Source organism: Haliotis cracherodii, unplaced genomic scaffold (genome assembly GCF_022045235.1).
Source record: "Haliotis cracherodii isolate W230 unplaced genomic scaffold, xgHalCrac1.p SCAF_1, whole genome shotgun sequence".
NCBI classification, from domain to species: Eukaryota; Metazoa; Mollusca; class Gastropoda; order Lepetellida; family Haliotidae; genus Haliotis; species Haliotis cracherodii.
Genome location: NW_027266264.1, coordinates 4,998,801 through 5,014,323, shown reverse-complemented (window position 1 = coordinate 5,014,323; position 15,523 = coordinate 4,998,801). Strand labels below are relative to the sequence as shown.

General features: G+C 41.0%; 1 protein-coding gene across 1 annotated transcript; it reads left to right on the top strand.

Annotated features, from left to right (window-relative positions):
- The first annotated feature begins 2,164 nt into the window (after positions 1-2,164).
- Positions 2,165-14,675, top strand: LOC139471682 (mediator of RNA polymerase II transcription subunit 27-like). The gene is made up of 8 exons (XM_071254135.1): positions 2,165-2,400; positions 4,176-4,311; positions 5,230-5,369; positions 8,335-8,428; positions 10,199-10,306; positions 11,566-11,607; positions 13,862-13,939; positions 14,526-14,675. The coding sequence occupies exons 1-8, from the start codon at positions 2,198-2,200 to the stop codon at positions 14,658-14,660; spliced, it is 936 nt and encodes a 311-aa protein (XP_071110236.1). The 5' UTR covers positions 2,165-2,197; the 3' UTR covers positions 14,661-14,675.
- The last annotated feature ends 848 nt before the right edge of the window (positions 14,676-15,523 follow it).

Genomic DNA, 15,523 nt, shown 5'->3' with positions numbered 1-15,523 from the left:
GCACATTAAACAATCATAGGACATTAAAATGCAAGTTTACATTGTTTTGCTCAATAGTCATAGCACAATAAAATGTCACATAGAAAATAGCAAAAGCTCATTAAGTCCAATGAGGTACATGGCGGTCAACAGCAACCAAGAACTCCATAGGTGTCTACTGTCCTTGTCTGACCTGGTGTCGGAGAAGAACAAGCCTGTTGTCAGTCGTCTAAGGCGCCACAATTCGCTGTGCAGAGTTGCGGACACTCCAGAAACCAATGATTGTGGTTTCGAATCCCGGATCGCCCCGATTTGTCAGCACCGTACCCATGTTCGTGGGTTTCCCAGTTTCAAACGTCTGTGACCTGTATCACTTCGTGCCTTCCTCCCACATTAAGATCACACGCCGTGTTATAATTAGATTACTGTTCAAAGTGGCGGTAAAAACAACACACTCACCCACATAAACAGTCAAAAGGTTTGCTTGAATGTTTGCTATCTTAGAAGAGAACTAAGTTGAATTATGCCAAAGCACTTCATTTTTTAGCTTCGTACACCACTATCCACACAGTCAAAATTAAGGGAAAACCTCATTCCTTGATCCATACTTGTCACAATATTGAGACCACACATATAGCTACATATCTGTCTTCAACGGTTCATGAAAATTTGTCAAAAATGACAAGAAATGTCATCCGAATTTTACTGAGAAAACAATGTTGAACTTCCTCACAGATAATATCTTTGTGACATTTGGGGATAAGACGATCAGACAAGAAATAGGCATTCCCATTGACAGGCATTGTGCTCCCCATCTGACGGATCTGTTTCTTTATGCATATGAATCGGAATATTTCTTCTCGGATGGGCAAAATCAAAACGGGGCAATTTGGCAAAGAATTAACTAGCTTCGGGTGTATCAACATGATATGGTAGATGCAGAGCATCAAAGTTCCCTGAGTCCCATATGGCTCAACCCTGAATCCCGAATACTACTCAACACAAATCCCCTAAGCACTGAGAAAGGGGTGCCACTTGAAGTTAAATTTCTGAAAAGAAAATCGAAAACACGAAATATATCATGGAATTTCTTTTATGTTCACTATTATTATTTTTTAAATGTTGAATCTGCGTACCAAATACGATTTTTATTTGTGTTCCGCGTACCACACTGCTGACTCCCGAAAACCCTCTGAATAGACGCCAATCCCGCGTACCAAAGGGGGTTGGCAGCGTCATAATTACCATGTTACTGGGGTAAGGAAGTAACATTTAATTCATGGCAAATTGAACGGGAGAAAATGTAGCTTGAATATTCTACACGGAGCTCCTGCACGACAGAAGTGAAAAGAAGCTGCATGATTATATTTACAATAAATGAGACAACGCTTGTGTGGAAAAAATAATATTTATCACGAGTCTATCTCAATACAGTGGCTCCGTGTGCATAGGGTAGCTGTATTTTTAAAAAGTAAATCGGACGGTGTGGAAAGCAGCACTTTCTTGCACATAAATAAATATGTGGAAAAAATCAAAACGACTGTCAATAGTGGCAGATGCACACACTGACATGATATATCATCACAATGTGTTTGCACTTGAGACAATGAGACATTTGGATATAAACATGTAAATTCATATAATAATAACGACTCCATATGACAAAATAAGTCATGCAACATGGGAGGTAATTTGTCACAACAATGAACATCCCGCGCGCTGGTATCAGGGAACACGTTACATGCTGACAACAAGGTACCGCTTGTGATGTCATATGTCAGCATGGTTGTATATGTTGGTATATTCTATGAAGTCAGGAAGTAGACAATAATTATTTATTCTTTTCATTTCAGTTTATAGTTTCAATCTCGAATTATAATTTGAATATCTCTTTCTTATTTTTTCACCTAGTAAATTTCAATGTGCAATATAGGTAAATATTCTGGGTACATACATGGCATCCCTGTTCTGTGAATATATTCCTTAATTGCGAAAATGTTTTTCAACAAGTAGATCAGTATGTATAAAGTAGCCTTTATGTAGTTATCGAATCAACGTGGTAGGTACACTGGTCCTAAATTGTGAGTAGAATAACTGTTGCCAAACAAATTCCAGTTAGAAATCATATTTCGAATAATATTTTGATTTTACTTTTTAATGAAACCACTAAGGGGAACAACTCCTCATCACTTCCGCCCTAGAAGTTTTCATAGAAGAAATGGAAAATAAAACTGCAGCTAAATTGTCAATAGAACAATTAGAAAATCTGAACCAAGCAATTCGACTGACTCAGAAGTTGAGGTCAAGCGTTTCAAGGGTGTTTCATGATCTCAGTGATGGAACTGACAACACAAAGGGAAATGAAAAGACATTCCTGTCAGACATTCAAAAGTCAATCGTGTCTGTGACAAATGATTTCAGGTGACAGAAAGGAAATTCTCGGTTATACAAACGTCATTCGTTACCAAACATCAAATAATTCAGTTGGTGCGCATAGAAAGCATATTTACGAATTCTAACAAGCGCAGTGGGGCCTGCGCAGTGTATTCTACCAAATATGATAGTGTTATTCACGTTATTTTTAAACATTGTTTGGGCCTAAAGTATGTTATCGTATGGATATCGCACCCCAGGAACGCTCAATTTTCACTAATCAGTAATGCAGTTGTCACTGTGTCAGTAGTATGCTGTATTAGATGTTAATAGTATCTGCATAGGAGCCATAACGGTCGCATTTGACATTGCGAATTCACAATTTCTACCACGATTAATGTTTTGATTAGCTGTGGTCTGGGTAAGTAAACGTGAGGGGAAGAATTCAGTATACCGGACACCTTGCTCCATTTTGGTAAGGGATGTGCACAAGCTCATTCCTTTGTAACTGTTTCTATGTTTTTCAGACGACACTTTTGTTCCCTTGCTTAAACAACAGGGGGTTATGGGGGCTTCCCCCCACTCAACCACTTGTATTAAATACTTTCGTAAGTGAATGAAATCTGTACTTACCAAAGTACAGACAAAATACTTTATAAGTAGCATCAAACAAACATGGCGGTATAGTGTCTGGAATGCATGTACACCAAACATGAGTAAGGGTTGTTTGACCAGAAAGGGAACCTAAGCCTAATAATGGTAAATGGGTGCTTGAAAGGAAAGGGGATCCAAGGGCTAATGATAGAGTTGGGAGTAATGGAACCCTAAGGATCAAAGAGGCACTCTGTGAAGCGGGACCCACAGCCTGAGCCAATATAGCACTATAAGCTGCACCCCATAAACTGCATTGTAGCCAAATAAACACTAAGCATAACACAAATATTGGTACCGCTCGATATTTCGTTTTGTACCCAGGGTACATTTTGAGGGTAAACCATTTGAAAGTGACCCAAGAACCGGTTCGTGATGACAGCTCCAGTGACGTATGATAACATCTGACTACCATCCCAAACACAGCATGGCTAACTTGTGACCCCTCCTGGTATTATAATAAGCTGATCCAGTTTCAAGCTTTTGAATTTTGGTTTGATGTCCTCGAGAATTTGGTCATACTGTTTATGTTTCAAAATCACATCACAGGAGCTGCACAGTTTCAACTTTTAAATGTTTGAGAGGGGCCCACTGTTAATAGTGTGCTTTTTCAACAATGAATCAGTGATATCATTAGGAATTACAAATCAGTGGTACATAGTAATCATGGTAATATCCCTTAAGTTATGTAGGAATATTTCCACTGTAAATCTCAGGAAAGTAAGGTTTCTTGACTGTCAGGTAGTGTGTGTTCATTCAGTATGCTATGGCCCAGTGTCCCATGTATATAGGCTGGAAAATACTTTTAGAATAAGCCACTAACTGACTAGGAACCCATCATACAAATTAATCTGGTTGATAGCAAATTACCTTGTCACCCAGGCTCATAAACATAGAGAATTTCACTCCCAAACAGTGACAAGTATTATGTTGCATATACTAAAAAAGAAGTTAAAGAATAATATAAACTTTTGTGATATTGAATAATCAAGTGGTCCTTAACATTTTGGGGCATATCATATCATGACTAATAATTTTGGTTCAGACTTATTCAAGAATTGGCTACAGTGCTGCACTATGGTATGGAATATCTGAATATTTGATAATATTGTGGTGAATTAAAAGTTCTATCAGTGTGATCAGGAATATCATTTATCATGTTACTGTTTCAGTGAGCTTGAGAAGGTAGCTAACAACTTGAACCCAATACTCCAGACCCCAAACAGTGCCAACGTTTGTTTGGATCCTGCCATTGACAAGCTGCCTGTGTACTCACAGCTACTACAAGCATACAAGTGGACAAATAAAGTAAGAGATGACAGTTGTATTTAGGAATCTATCATAGATCTATCGCCAGCTTACAAGTTTACCGTTCCTCCAGAAAAGCTGAATCAGCGTAATAAAGGACATGAGATTTAAAATACATAGAACAGTGGCAGTTGAGTGCCTTGAAATGTAACGGTCCTGGTAAATGTAATAGTATTAATTTAACAGTCAAATACATGTACAGGTGAGGATACACTGGTGCACAGCATGAATAGAAACACTGATAGTTCTTTGACAAGTTTCATGTTTAACAAAGAGTTTCCTTTACTCATAGTAATGTTAATGGTGGTTATGTAGAAAATAGCATTTGCTATACAGAGTTGCATCCCTTGGTATTCAAGGGCCCTACTTTCAACCATTGATCGTAGCACCACCAGTGGCGTTTACGAGTTATGTCCCTTCTATGTCCCTCCTCTTGAACAATCAGATTCCACCTCTTATATTGCTTTGAAAAAATGGCAGCGCCCAGTTTAGCTGATCTGAACGATAATTGAAATCTGTATTGTAATAAAATGGGTCATACCTCGCTAAGTCCATCAAATCACTTGAGCACTTTGATTCAAATTATGAAAGGACTTGGGGAAAAATCTGTCAATGCCCAGTTGGTTGTGCACATGCTTGGCAAATCCTGCAGTTAACTGACTGTAATTTGCATGGCTGTCACCATGTTATTTATGAATCGTAAGTCGATTTTGTTATGCAACAAAGTTATGACTCCAGAAATCCAGCCTAGTTTGGCAAGGGCAGAAACAGGACTTTTATAGTCAGTTAATTCCCTTGCCTCAGGAAGATGGAAACCTATGATTGTAGGTTCAAAGCAGCATCAAGCACAACCAACTCATTTGCTCTTATCATGTATCTGTGTGAGATCTGTATATTCATGATGTGTACCTTCTACAGACAGCTGAGCATGCAGGGGCCGCAGCCGGCATCCTACAGATGAACACACTGAAGCGGTCTCCACTCCCAGGAGTTTCTTCAGGGATAAAGGGGATCAAGAGATCTAGAGCTCTTCCTATGCCCTACAATGTCCCTGCATCGTGAGTGCTTTGCGTTTACTGGGATTAATCAATACAGATAAAACAGCCTCCTATCATGTTACACATGTGACACAGATACATCAGTATGCATTGTCTGTGTCTGAATAGTCAGTGTTCCCAACAGCAGTGAACAGAACATTTCAATACTTTGAATCAGTCCAAAGCCAAATAAGGTTAAGTATCAGTTTGACACTGATCCAAAGTATTTTAAAGTCATAAACAGTGAATGTGGAGAATCCATTGGAAGTCATAAACAGTGGGGGGCAAGGGTGGCCCAGTCGTCTAAGGCGACGATTTACTATGCAGAGTTGCGTCCCTTGGGCTTATCAGAAACCTATGATTTGGGGTTCAAATCCCGGTTCACCCCGATTATGCTTCTAGGTTTGTCAGCACCATACCCTTGCCCGTGGGTTTCACCGAAGTGTTAACGTCTGAGACCTGCATCACTTTGGGCTTTCTTCCCACATTTAGCTGACACGCCATGATATAACTGGAATACTGTTAAAAGCGGCGTTAAATCCAACTCACTCACTATATTAATTCAATTCTGTCATACATTGGAGATTGGAGACCACAGAATTTTGTGGAAGTTATTTAAGTAGCGAGAACTGATCCTGCAATTGTGGACAATGGGGTATGGTCAGTTTACTCTCAAGACACTGGACGAAATATTCTGAAACACCTTCATTTTACTGATTGTCATTATAGGTTTGTGAACATCCATTACTGCCAGGGCATAAACTAGCAACCATGATGTTAACAGCACTCAGTCCATTACTGCCAGGGCATAAACTAGCAACCATGATGTTAACAGCACTCAGTCCATTACTGCCAGGGCATAAACTAGCAACCATGATGTTAACAGCACTCAGTCCATTACTGCCACGGCATAAACTAGCAACCATGATGTTAACAGCACTCAGTCCATTACTGCCAGGGCATAAACTAGCAACCATGATGTTAACAGCACTCAGTCCATTACTGCCAGGGCATAAACTAGCAACCATGATGTTAACAGCACTCAGTCCATTACTGCCAGGGCATAAACTAGCAACCATGATGTTAACAGCACTCAGTCCATTACTGCCAGGGCATAAACTAGCAACCATGATGTTAACAGCACTCAGTCCATTACTGCCAGGGCATAAACTAGCAACCATGATGTTAACAGCACTCAGTCCATTACTGCCAGGGCATAAACTAGCAGCCATGATGTTAACAGCACTCAGTCCATTACTGCCAGGGCATAAACTAGCAACCATGATGTTAACAGCACTCAGTCCATTACTGCCACGGCATAAACTAGCAACCATGATGTTAACAGCACTCAGTCCATTACTGCCAGGGCATAAACTAGCAGCCATGATGTTAACAGCACTCAGTCCATTACTGCCAGGGCATAAACTAGCAACCATGATGTTAACAGCACTCAGTCCATTACTGCCAGGGCATAAACTAGCAGCCATGATGTTAACAGCACTCAGTCCATTACTGCCAGGGCATAAACTAGCAACCATGATGTTAACAGCACTCAGTCCATTACTGCCAGGGCATAAACTAGCAACCATGATGTTAACAGCACTCAGTCCATTACTGCCACGGCATAAACTAGCAGCCATGATGTTAACAGCACTCAGTCCATTACTGCCAGGGCATAAACTAGCAACCATGATGTTAACAGCACTCAGTCCATTACTGCCAGGGCATAAACTAGCAACCATGATGTTAACAGCACTCAGTCCATTACTGCCAGGGCATAAACTAGCAACCATGATGTTAACAGCACTCAGTCCATTACTGCCAGGGCATAAACTAGCAACCATGATGTTAACAGCACTCAGTCCATTACTGCCAGGGCATAAACTAGCAACCATGATGTTAACAGCACTCAGTCCATTACTGCCAGGGCATAAACTAGCAACCATGATGTTAACAGCACTCAGTCCATTACTGCCACGGCATAAACTAGCAGCCATGATGTTAACAGCACTCAGTCCATTACTGCCACGGCATAAACTAGCAACCATGATGTTAACAGCACTCAGTCCATTACTGCCAGGGCATAAACTAGCAACCATGATGTTAACAGCACTCAGTCCATTACTGCCACGGCATAAACTAGCAACCATGATGTTAACAGCACTCAGTCCATTACTGCCAGGGCATAAACTAGCAGCCATGATGTTAACAGCACTCAGTCCATTACTGCCAGGGCATAAACTAGCAACCATGATGTTAACAGCACTCAGTCCATTACTGCCAGGGCATAAACTAGCAACCATGATGTTAACAGCACTCAGTCCATTACTGCCAGGGCATAAACTAGCAGCCATGATGTTAACAGCACTCAGTCCATTACTGCCAGGGCATAAACTAGCAACCATGATGTTAACAGCACTCAGTCCATTACTGCCAGGGCATAAACTAGCAGCCATGATGTTAACAGCACTCAGTCCATTACTGCCAGGGCATAAACTAGCAACCATGATGTTAACAGCACTCAGTCCATTACTGCCAGGGCATAAACTAGCAACCATGATGTTAACAGCACTCAGTCCATTACTGCCAGGGCATAAACTAGCAACCATGATGTTAACAGCACTCAGTCCATTACTGCCAGGGCATAAACTAGCATCCATGATGTTAACAGCACTCAGTCCGATACTGCCAAGGCATAAACTAGCATCCATGATGTTAACAGCACTCAGTCCGATACTGCCAGGGCATAAACTAGCATCCATGATGTTAACAGCACTCAGTCCGATACTGCCAGGGCATAAACTAGCATCCATGATGTTAACAGCACTCAGTCTATTACTGCCAGGGCATAAACTAGCAACCATGATGTTAACAGCACTCAGTCCATTACTGCCAGGGCATAAACTAGCAACCATGATGTTAACAGCACTCAGTCCAATAGTTCAGGGAAGATGGTTGGTATAGTTTTTGTGTGTTTGTTCCACAGGGTTGTGGACAACTTGATAGCAGGTCTGGATCGTCAGTTTCCTGAGATGGGAATCGCAGTCACCAGGCCGCTGGGGAGTTGTGCCATAGTGCAGGTAGGTGGATGGACGGCTGCACGAGCAAGCCTGCCCTGCCTGGCGCAGATTACTTTCTGTTGATGTAATATTCTTGACTATTATTAAAGTTATTCGTAGCTGTTCCATGATGGAATAATTGAGTCATATCTCACTACCCCATACGGAGTGGGATGGAATAGGTCCCCAGCAATCTGTTTTAGAGGAAGTAAATGGGATCACGTTGTCAGGCTTGTTGACTTGGTTGGCTGTGTGTCCTAACCTGACATCATGATGCCTTGCTCTTTCAATCACTGATTTGTCGGGGCGGTCGGGTAGCCTAGTGGTTAAAGCGTTCGCTCGTCACGCCGAAGACCCGGGTTCGATTCCCGACATGGGTACAATGTGTGAAGCCCATTTCTGGTGACCCCCGCCGTGATATTGCTGGAATATTGCTAAAAGTGGCTTAAAACCATACTCACTCACTGATTTGTCTGACCACAACTTGCTCCCATGCCACCATGATAAACAAACACATCTTGGTGGTTCGAATGGTTGATTAGGTCGGATCAAACTGAACAGACCACCATTGTATAGCATGGTATGCTTGAGGATTACATTACGTAGTCTGAACACCTGGAATTTGTCTTTGATTCCCTAGTGGCAGATATTTGGTAGTAGCTTGTATCAAATGTGTTTTCTGTGCTCAGAATTAAAAGTAAACATTTAGCTAAATTTTGTTTGGTTTATCATGTGTTTACTCAGAGAGTAATTTTGATGTTTCTTTTTTGGAACTGAGCAAAACCTCTCATCCTATTTGTAATACAACTTACCAGTGCCGTAGGATTATGAACATTTCCTTTTTTGTTTAATCGTGATTATTATGATTGTATCACAGATACGCATCGTTATGATGTACATGAAATGTGAATTAGCATGTGTATGTGAAGTATATTGATGATATACATCATGTAAATGTTACCATGATTACCATGAAGAACTGGGTTAAAATTGTGCTTTAATATTTTTCTAAAAGATGGAAATTTATTTGTCTTAATTGGTAGCTCCGATACTAGGATGAAACAAATGATATTTTGTACTCATTATTTTGTACTCACCTTCGATGTGAAAACTGACTATGGTGGTATGGTCTCTGAGACCCTCAAAGTTCTATACTGTGAGACCAGTTAAGATCCAGGTTAGAATTGGTCTTCAGCAACCCATACACATCGTCAGAGGCCACTAACAAGATCGGGTGGTCAGGCTCGCTGACTTGGTTAATGCATGTCATCATATCCCAATTACGTGGATCGGTGCTCGTGATATCAATCATTGGACTTGCTCGCCCAGACTCGAATATTTACATATCTGGATTTGACATGACAGTGAAATTAGAGATAAGTGATTTGAGAAGAAAGACACTTGCTTAATGTCATGGTTATGTTAATGATATTGGCGAACAGTACGTGATCTACATTACACTATGAGATTATAGTAGGCTTGCCATGTGTCCAGTTGGGAGATAAATCTGACTGATTGTTGGGGGATGTCACTTTTGTTTATTATCACATCAAATGAAGCTTATCAAGTGTCGGTTTCATGATCATCTTGCATCCTATTCCTCTGCCAACATCTCCCAACAACCTAACAGATTTATCCCCACTATGGACGCTAAGAATATCCCTACCAAATGTTGAGTAGTATGCAGTGATGTATCACACATGATAATAGTAGTTAGACCTTGTTGAAATAGATAAGTTGAACCCAGTTGATGAAGATATGCCAGACTGTATGTAACACTGTTATTTTCAGTTGACACTGGAGCGAACATTGAGGGCCCTGATTGTGTTGAGAGGCTGCGTTATTGAGTGGGTGAAGATCAAGGGTTACCATGAAAACTTCCTCGCTGATGATGGCAAGGTGAGCTTAATGCTGTGTCTAAAATTCAAATTAATCACAGCCAGCCAGCCAGCCGGACTTGCATGTCTAATGATAATAAGTTGCCAGTCCGATTAAAGAGTTGCCAAAATCGAGACAAGGCTCCGTTCAGGAATTCAACCAACTCACATCTCAATATCAAAAACCAACCAACAAAAACCAACACCTGGCATATCATGTCCAAAATTCAAACCAAAGCCTTTCTTTCTGCGAGCTGTGATTAGTTGGAGAATATGCTCTTGTAAATGCATCTATCATCACAATGTGACTGTCTGATTGGCTAGTATTTGATGTAAATGTATTATGACCTGCTGAACAAATCAACTCAACTCGAAAGGTTGCGCGGGAATCACGCACGCACGGATACTGTGTTAGCGTTTGGCGTCTCGACGTGCGTGATTCCCGTGCAACCTTTCGAGTTGAGTTGATTGGTTCAACTGTGTCATATGGCCCTGTGATGCAGGGTTAGCATTATGCAGATGGCTGTTTCAATGAATGCTTGTTCCACCCATGACGAACAGGTCTGGTTGTTGATGAAATATAGTGATAGCTAAATAGACAGATTTTTTATTCATGCACTGATTGTCTTTAAATGTAATATCCAGTTATGTATGACTGTTTAATAATCTCATACCAACATGTGACTGGAGTAGGTCCAATAGTTTTTCAGATATTGTAGTAAACGTCGGTACCTTAAATTACCTTCCAGACGATAGTTCTTTATTTAGAAACCTTTATCATCTAATGATGATATTATTTGTTGTTTTCATACTACAAAAGATGTTCCTGTAGAGCAAGTTGAGCATACATACGCTCATGTAGCCTCTCCTTTCGATGAACTATTTTATTCTGCGTTTAGGCTGGTTATTGTATGGCTGTCAGTGTAAACATGAAGTTGGGCTGCCAGAAACCTATGATTGTGGGTTCTAGGTTTGTCAGCACCATAACCATGCTCTTGGTTTCACCGAAGTGGTATACGTCTGTGACCTGCATAACTTCGGGCTTTCCTCCTACATTAAGTGGACACGCCACCATATAACTGGAATAATGTTAAAAGCGGCGGTAAACCCAATTCACTCACTCATACAGTTTGGCCCTCACTCTATGAAGATTCATCCTCCAATGAACTCACACAGTGTGAAAGGCAGTGTACAGGACTTCATGAGATGAAAATATTTTTCGAGAGCTACTACTAGTAAGACAGCCCAGCCCAGGAAATGACATAACTTTTTCCACTGCAGATTGACATCTGGTCAGCATCTCGGTACCAGGTGTTCCAGAAGGTAAGTGAAACTCCAGCACTTGTCCTTCTATGCCCCTCCTACTGACTAATCAGAATCTACCTCTCATATCACATGACTGAAAACATGAGGTGACTAATGGATCATGTGGTCCAGCCTGGTGACATGGTTTATTGTGTGACAGTGTACCCAGACAGAGTGGGACGTTGCTCAAAATGACACGTTAATTAGAAACACAAGCACAGCACCAACACCAATTCATAAAATGTCAGTTGTACACACAAGTGTTATGATTAAGTCTTTTTGCTATAATGAGGTATGTCATGTATTTTTTGTGATTTTTATGCACATGCTTAAAAGGGCAGGGGATGTTGATGATTTTGTTGTTTTGAAGTTTTGATGGTTGATTTGTGAGTTCTGTATGTCACATGGAAGGAATCCACAAAAACTTGCGTCAATTGAGAAAATTGTTTTGCTTTGACAAGTCAGTAAGTGTGGCAGGGGTCTGTGACATTTGGAAAATGGACGAACTTGAGGTTTGTGCAGTGATGAAGTACTTAAGGGCTTTACATCAAAAGTCATACATAAGGATGCGAGTTCAACACTGGGGAAGGATGCCTCTTCCTCCGCTGCTGTAGGTGGGCAGCAGAGCTTAGCCTTTAAAGAGACCTCCATTCTGGAAGGCCTGTGATGTCAGCAACACCAGAACTGATCCCGCCAATCCACGATATGGCGATGTTTGTTTGTTTTTTTGTTTGTTGTTTAACATCGCACTCAGCGTTATTCCAGCTATATGAGAGTGGTTTGTAAATGTATATGGTAGCGGTCTGTAAATGATCGAGTCTGGGCCAGACAATCCAGTGATTGACATCATGAGCATAGATTTATGCAATTGGGATATGATGAAGTACATCAACCAGGTCAGCAAGCCTGACCACCTGATCCTGTTGGTTGCCTATTAGGACAAGCACTGTCGCCTCTAATGGTAATCATGGGTTGCTGAAGACCTGTCCAAAATGGTGATGACCAACGAACGAATGACTGAGCACCTTATTGCAAGTTCAGTTGGCCTGTCACAGGAGAGAATACATTTCTTTATCACAGAAACTTTGGCAATGAAGAAAGTATCAGCTCAATGGGTTCCAAAACTTCTGACACCTGATAAAAAAATGTACCTGGCACAACATGTTGCATGATAATCAAGTTCCGTTTGAAGCTGATCCAGGAAGATTATTGCAATGATTTGTGACTGGATGAAACCTGCTGTGCACCAATTCTAGTCTTGACTCCAAACAGCAGTCAAAACAGTGAAAGCTGTTGACTTTGACCACCACCAAGGAAGGCAAAGACTGGCCTATCAGTTGGAAAGGTTATGGTCTCCGTGTTCTGGGATGCCAAGAGTGTCAACATGGGGGACCATCTTCCAAAAGGCCAGTCAATAAACAGAGCATATGTGGCACTTATAAGACAATTACGGGATGAAAGTATGACTAAGAGATGTGGAAAGCTGAGGAAATGTACACTCTCCCATCATGACACCATTACACAAAATCTATACATTCCCATGGCTACAATCCCAGTGTGTGGATTTGGACTCCTTCAGCACCAAAGTTATTCCCTGCTATGGCTGTGTCAGACTTCCATCTGTTTCCACAACAGCTTTGTCCGGAACCGTTTTCAACTTGAATGATGACGACATAGCAGCTTTGGTGAACTTTTGGGGCAGGCAAGAGAAGGACTTCTACGAAACTGGAATACAATTCCACCAACATTGTTGGCAAAGGTGTATCAATGTGGATCGGGTTATGTTGAAAAATAAATCATCTTGTCTTCCTATGAAGAGGCTCAGAACTCATAAATCACCCCTTGTACTTATGAAGTGTTGGCATGCATGAACCACCTCAACAAATAGAATAATGCGATCCGAGGTAGAATAGGTCTTCAGCAACCCATACTTGCCATAAAAGGCTTGTTGTAAGAGGCAACTAACGGGATCGGGTGGTCAAACTTGCTGGCTTGGTTGATGCATGGATCGATGCTTATGAAGTCAATCACTGGATTGTTTGGTCCAGACTCATTTATTACAGACCGCCATCATATAGCTGGAATATTGCTGAACAACAAACATAACAAATAGAAAAATGCAGTTCAGATAACTAGTGTATAAGAATTTAAGTTATTTCATGGTGTGCTGTTGCCACGGTTTCCATGCATTGATCGTGATACATTGTGCTCTGTTTAGATGGACTTTAGTAGGGGATTCCTGATGGAGTCACTGTGCTTTCCTCTGTTCCAGATAACTGATCATGCAAGCGCAGCATCCCTACACTTCTATCATCCCACCTACACAGAGCTCACCGTCAAGTCACTTGTGGTGGGTGCAGTCAGTCTTGTAGATGTCTTGTCTGTAAGCTACTAATACTTACAGTGCATACAGTGGTTTTGATCCAGCAAATGGCATTATAATATTATCATGGTTTTGTCAACTTTTGACAGGACTTATTATTACCAAGTTTAAATAATATATTTGGGACATGTTGGATGCTGCTGTGGTACACATGGTAGACACATGGTCTCCTAAATCAGAAGTGGCATCATCAAATACAAAGTGTTTATTATTTCATTACCAAGAGGTCCTTAGTGTAGCAGCTTGACTAAGCATACTGGACGCTTCCTTTCCTCTCAGTCGGCTATTTTTATCTCAGCTGAGTTCACTCCTGCAAATAGAAGGGACAATGACTTAATTTGTTGTCAGAAGCTTTAGAATTCAGAATTAAGATGACCTAAATAATAAGAATAAGAATAATAATTGGATATTTGTGATAATTATTCCTGTGTACATTCCAGATAACCCTCATAATGATTCTTGATGCATTGGCTCCATGACCCTTCTTGTTGGTTTCCCCAAAGTGGTAAACATCTGACTACAAACTCAGTAATGGTATGTTCCTCCTTTCCAGCTGTGGCTGCGGGCGTACAACACCCTGTTCTCCGCACCCTGCAACAAGTGTGGCAAACACCTCCAGGGGGCGCTGCCACCAACATGGCGGGACTTCCGCACACTTGTGCCATACCATGAAGGATGTAAACAATAAACTGATGACACCTGCCCTTATTGTTTGTGTTGTAAGCTGGTTGTAGGTTAATGCCCCGGGTGAAGGTGAAGGGCACAGTCATGGCATCTTTCATCTTCTGTTCCTTGCGACCGTGGGGCATGGCAGGATCCATTATTGTTGGCCAGAGTTACCCTGGTAATGTTCACAGAGGGGTAAACATTCAAGATCCGCATTACTTCAGGCTTTTTTTAATATTAACACGCCATGTATGGAGTGAAATACAGTTTGAAGCATGGTTAAGTAAACCCCACTCTCTCACTGAATTATTATATGGTTAGTGTCTTTGGTTTTTGAAATGAATTGTCTTGAAATTTTGTCTGTCTCTCTCTCTCTCTCTGCCCAGGTAGCTCATTCATCTTGAGCTACCGATTTGGCGACCTCACCACCTGCGTAGGTCACTACACTGATGATATATTGTGCTCTCACTTTTCAACTTTAAAAAAAATATCCCTCTCTAATTGACATTATTAATCCTCTTTATCTACTGAACATATCAATGGCATTGCCACATAACTTGTTCTTCATGCCACTGGCAACAACATAGTAAACTTTTGTTTTGAAATTGTTTTAAAGGCCATCACAGCAGTGATCAGACTGACCTACTGATCACTGGAGTGTTAAACCAAAATATTCTGAAAATGTTTCAGATAACAAAAACCAAATGTGTCAACTTGTTGGGCAGTATATAAGTATTATGTTCTTATACAGAATAGCAAGTTTATCACATCCTAACCCCTCAAAATAGTATGTCTTTTGAATCAAGTATAGCCTCTGCACATGTGGTACACTGCTTGTATGATAGCTTTACCACATTTAATTGATTTGAATACCTAATAAAAATA

Excerpts from the sequence above, each read along its gene's own strand:
- LOC139471682 (XM_071254135.1), top strand. The coding sequence starts at position 2,198 with ATGGAAAATAAAACTGCAGCTAAATTGTCAATAGAACAATTAGAAAAT. Across the intron at positions 2,401-4,175 it reads TCTGTGACAAATGATTTCAG|TGAGCTTGAGAAGGTAGCTA; the intron begins GTGACAGAAAGG and ends TTACTGTTTCAG. Across the intron at positions 5,370-8,334 it reads CCCTACAATGTCCCTGCATC|GGTTGTGGACAACTTGATAG; the intron begins GTGAGTGCTTTG and ends TTTGTTCCACAG.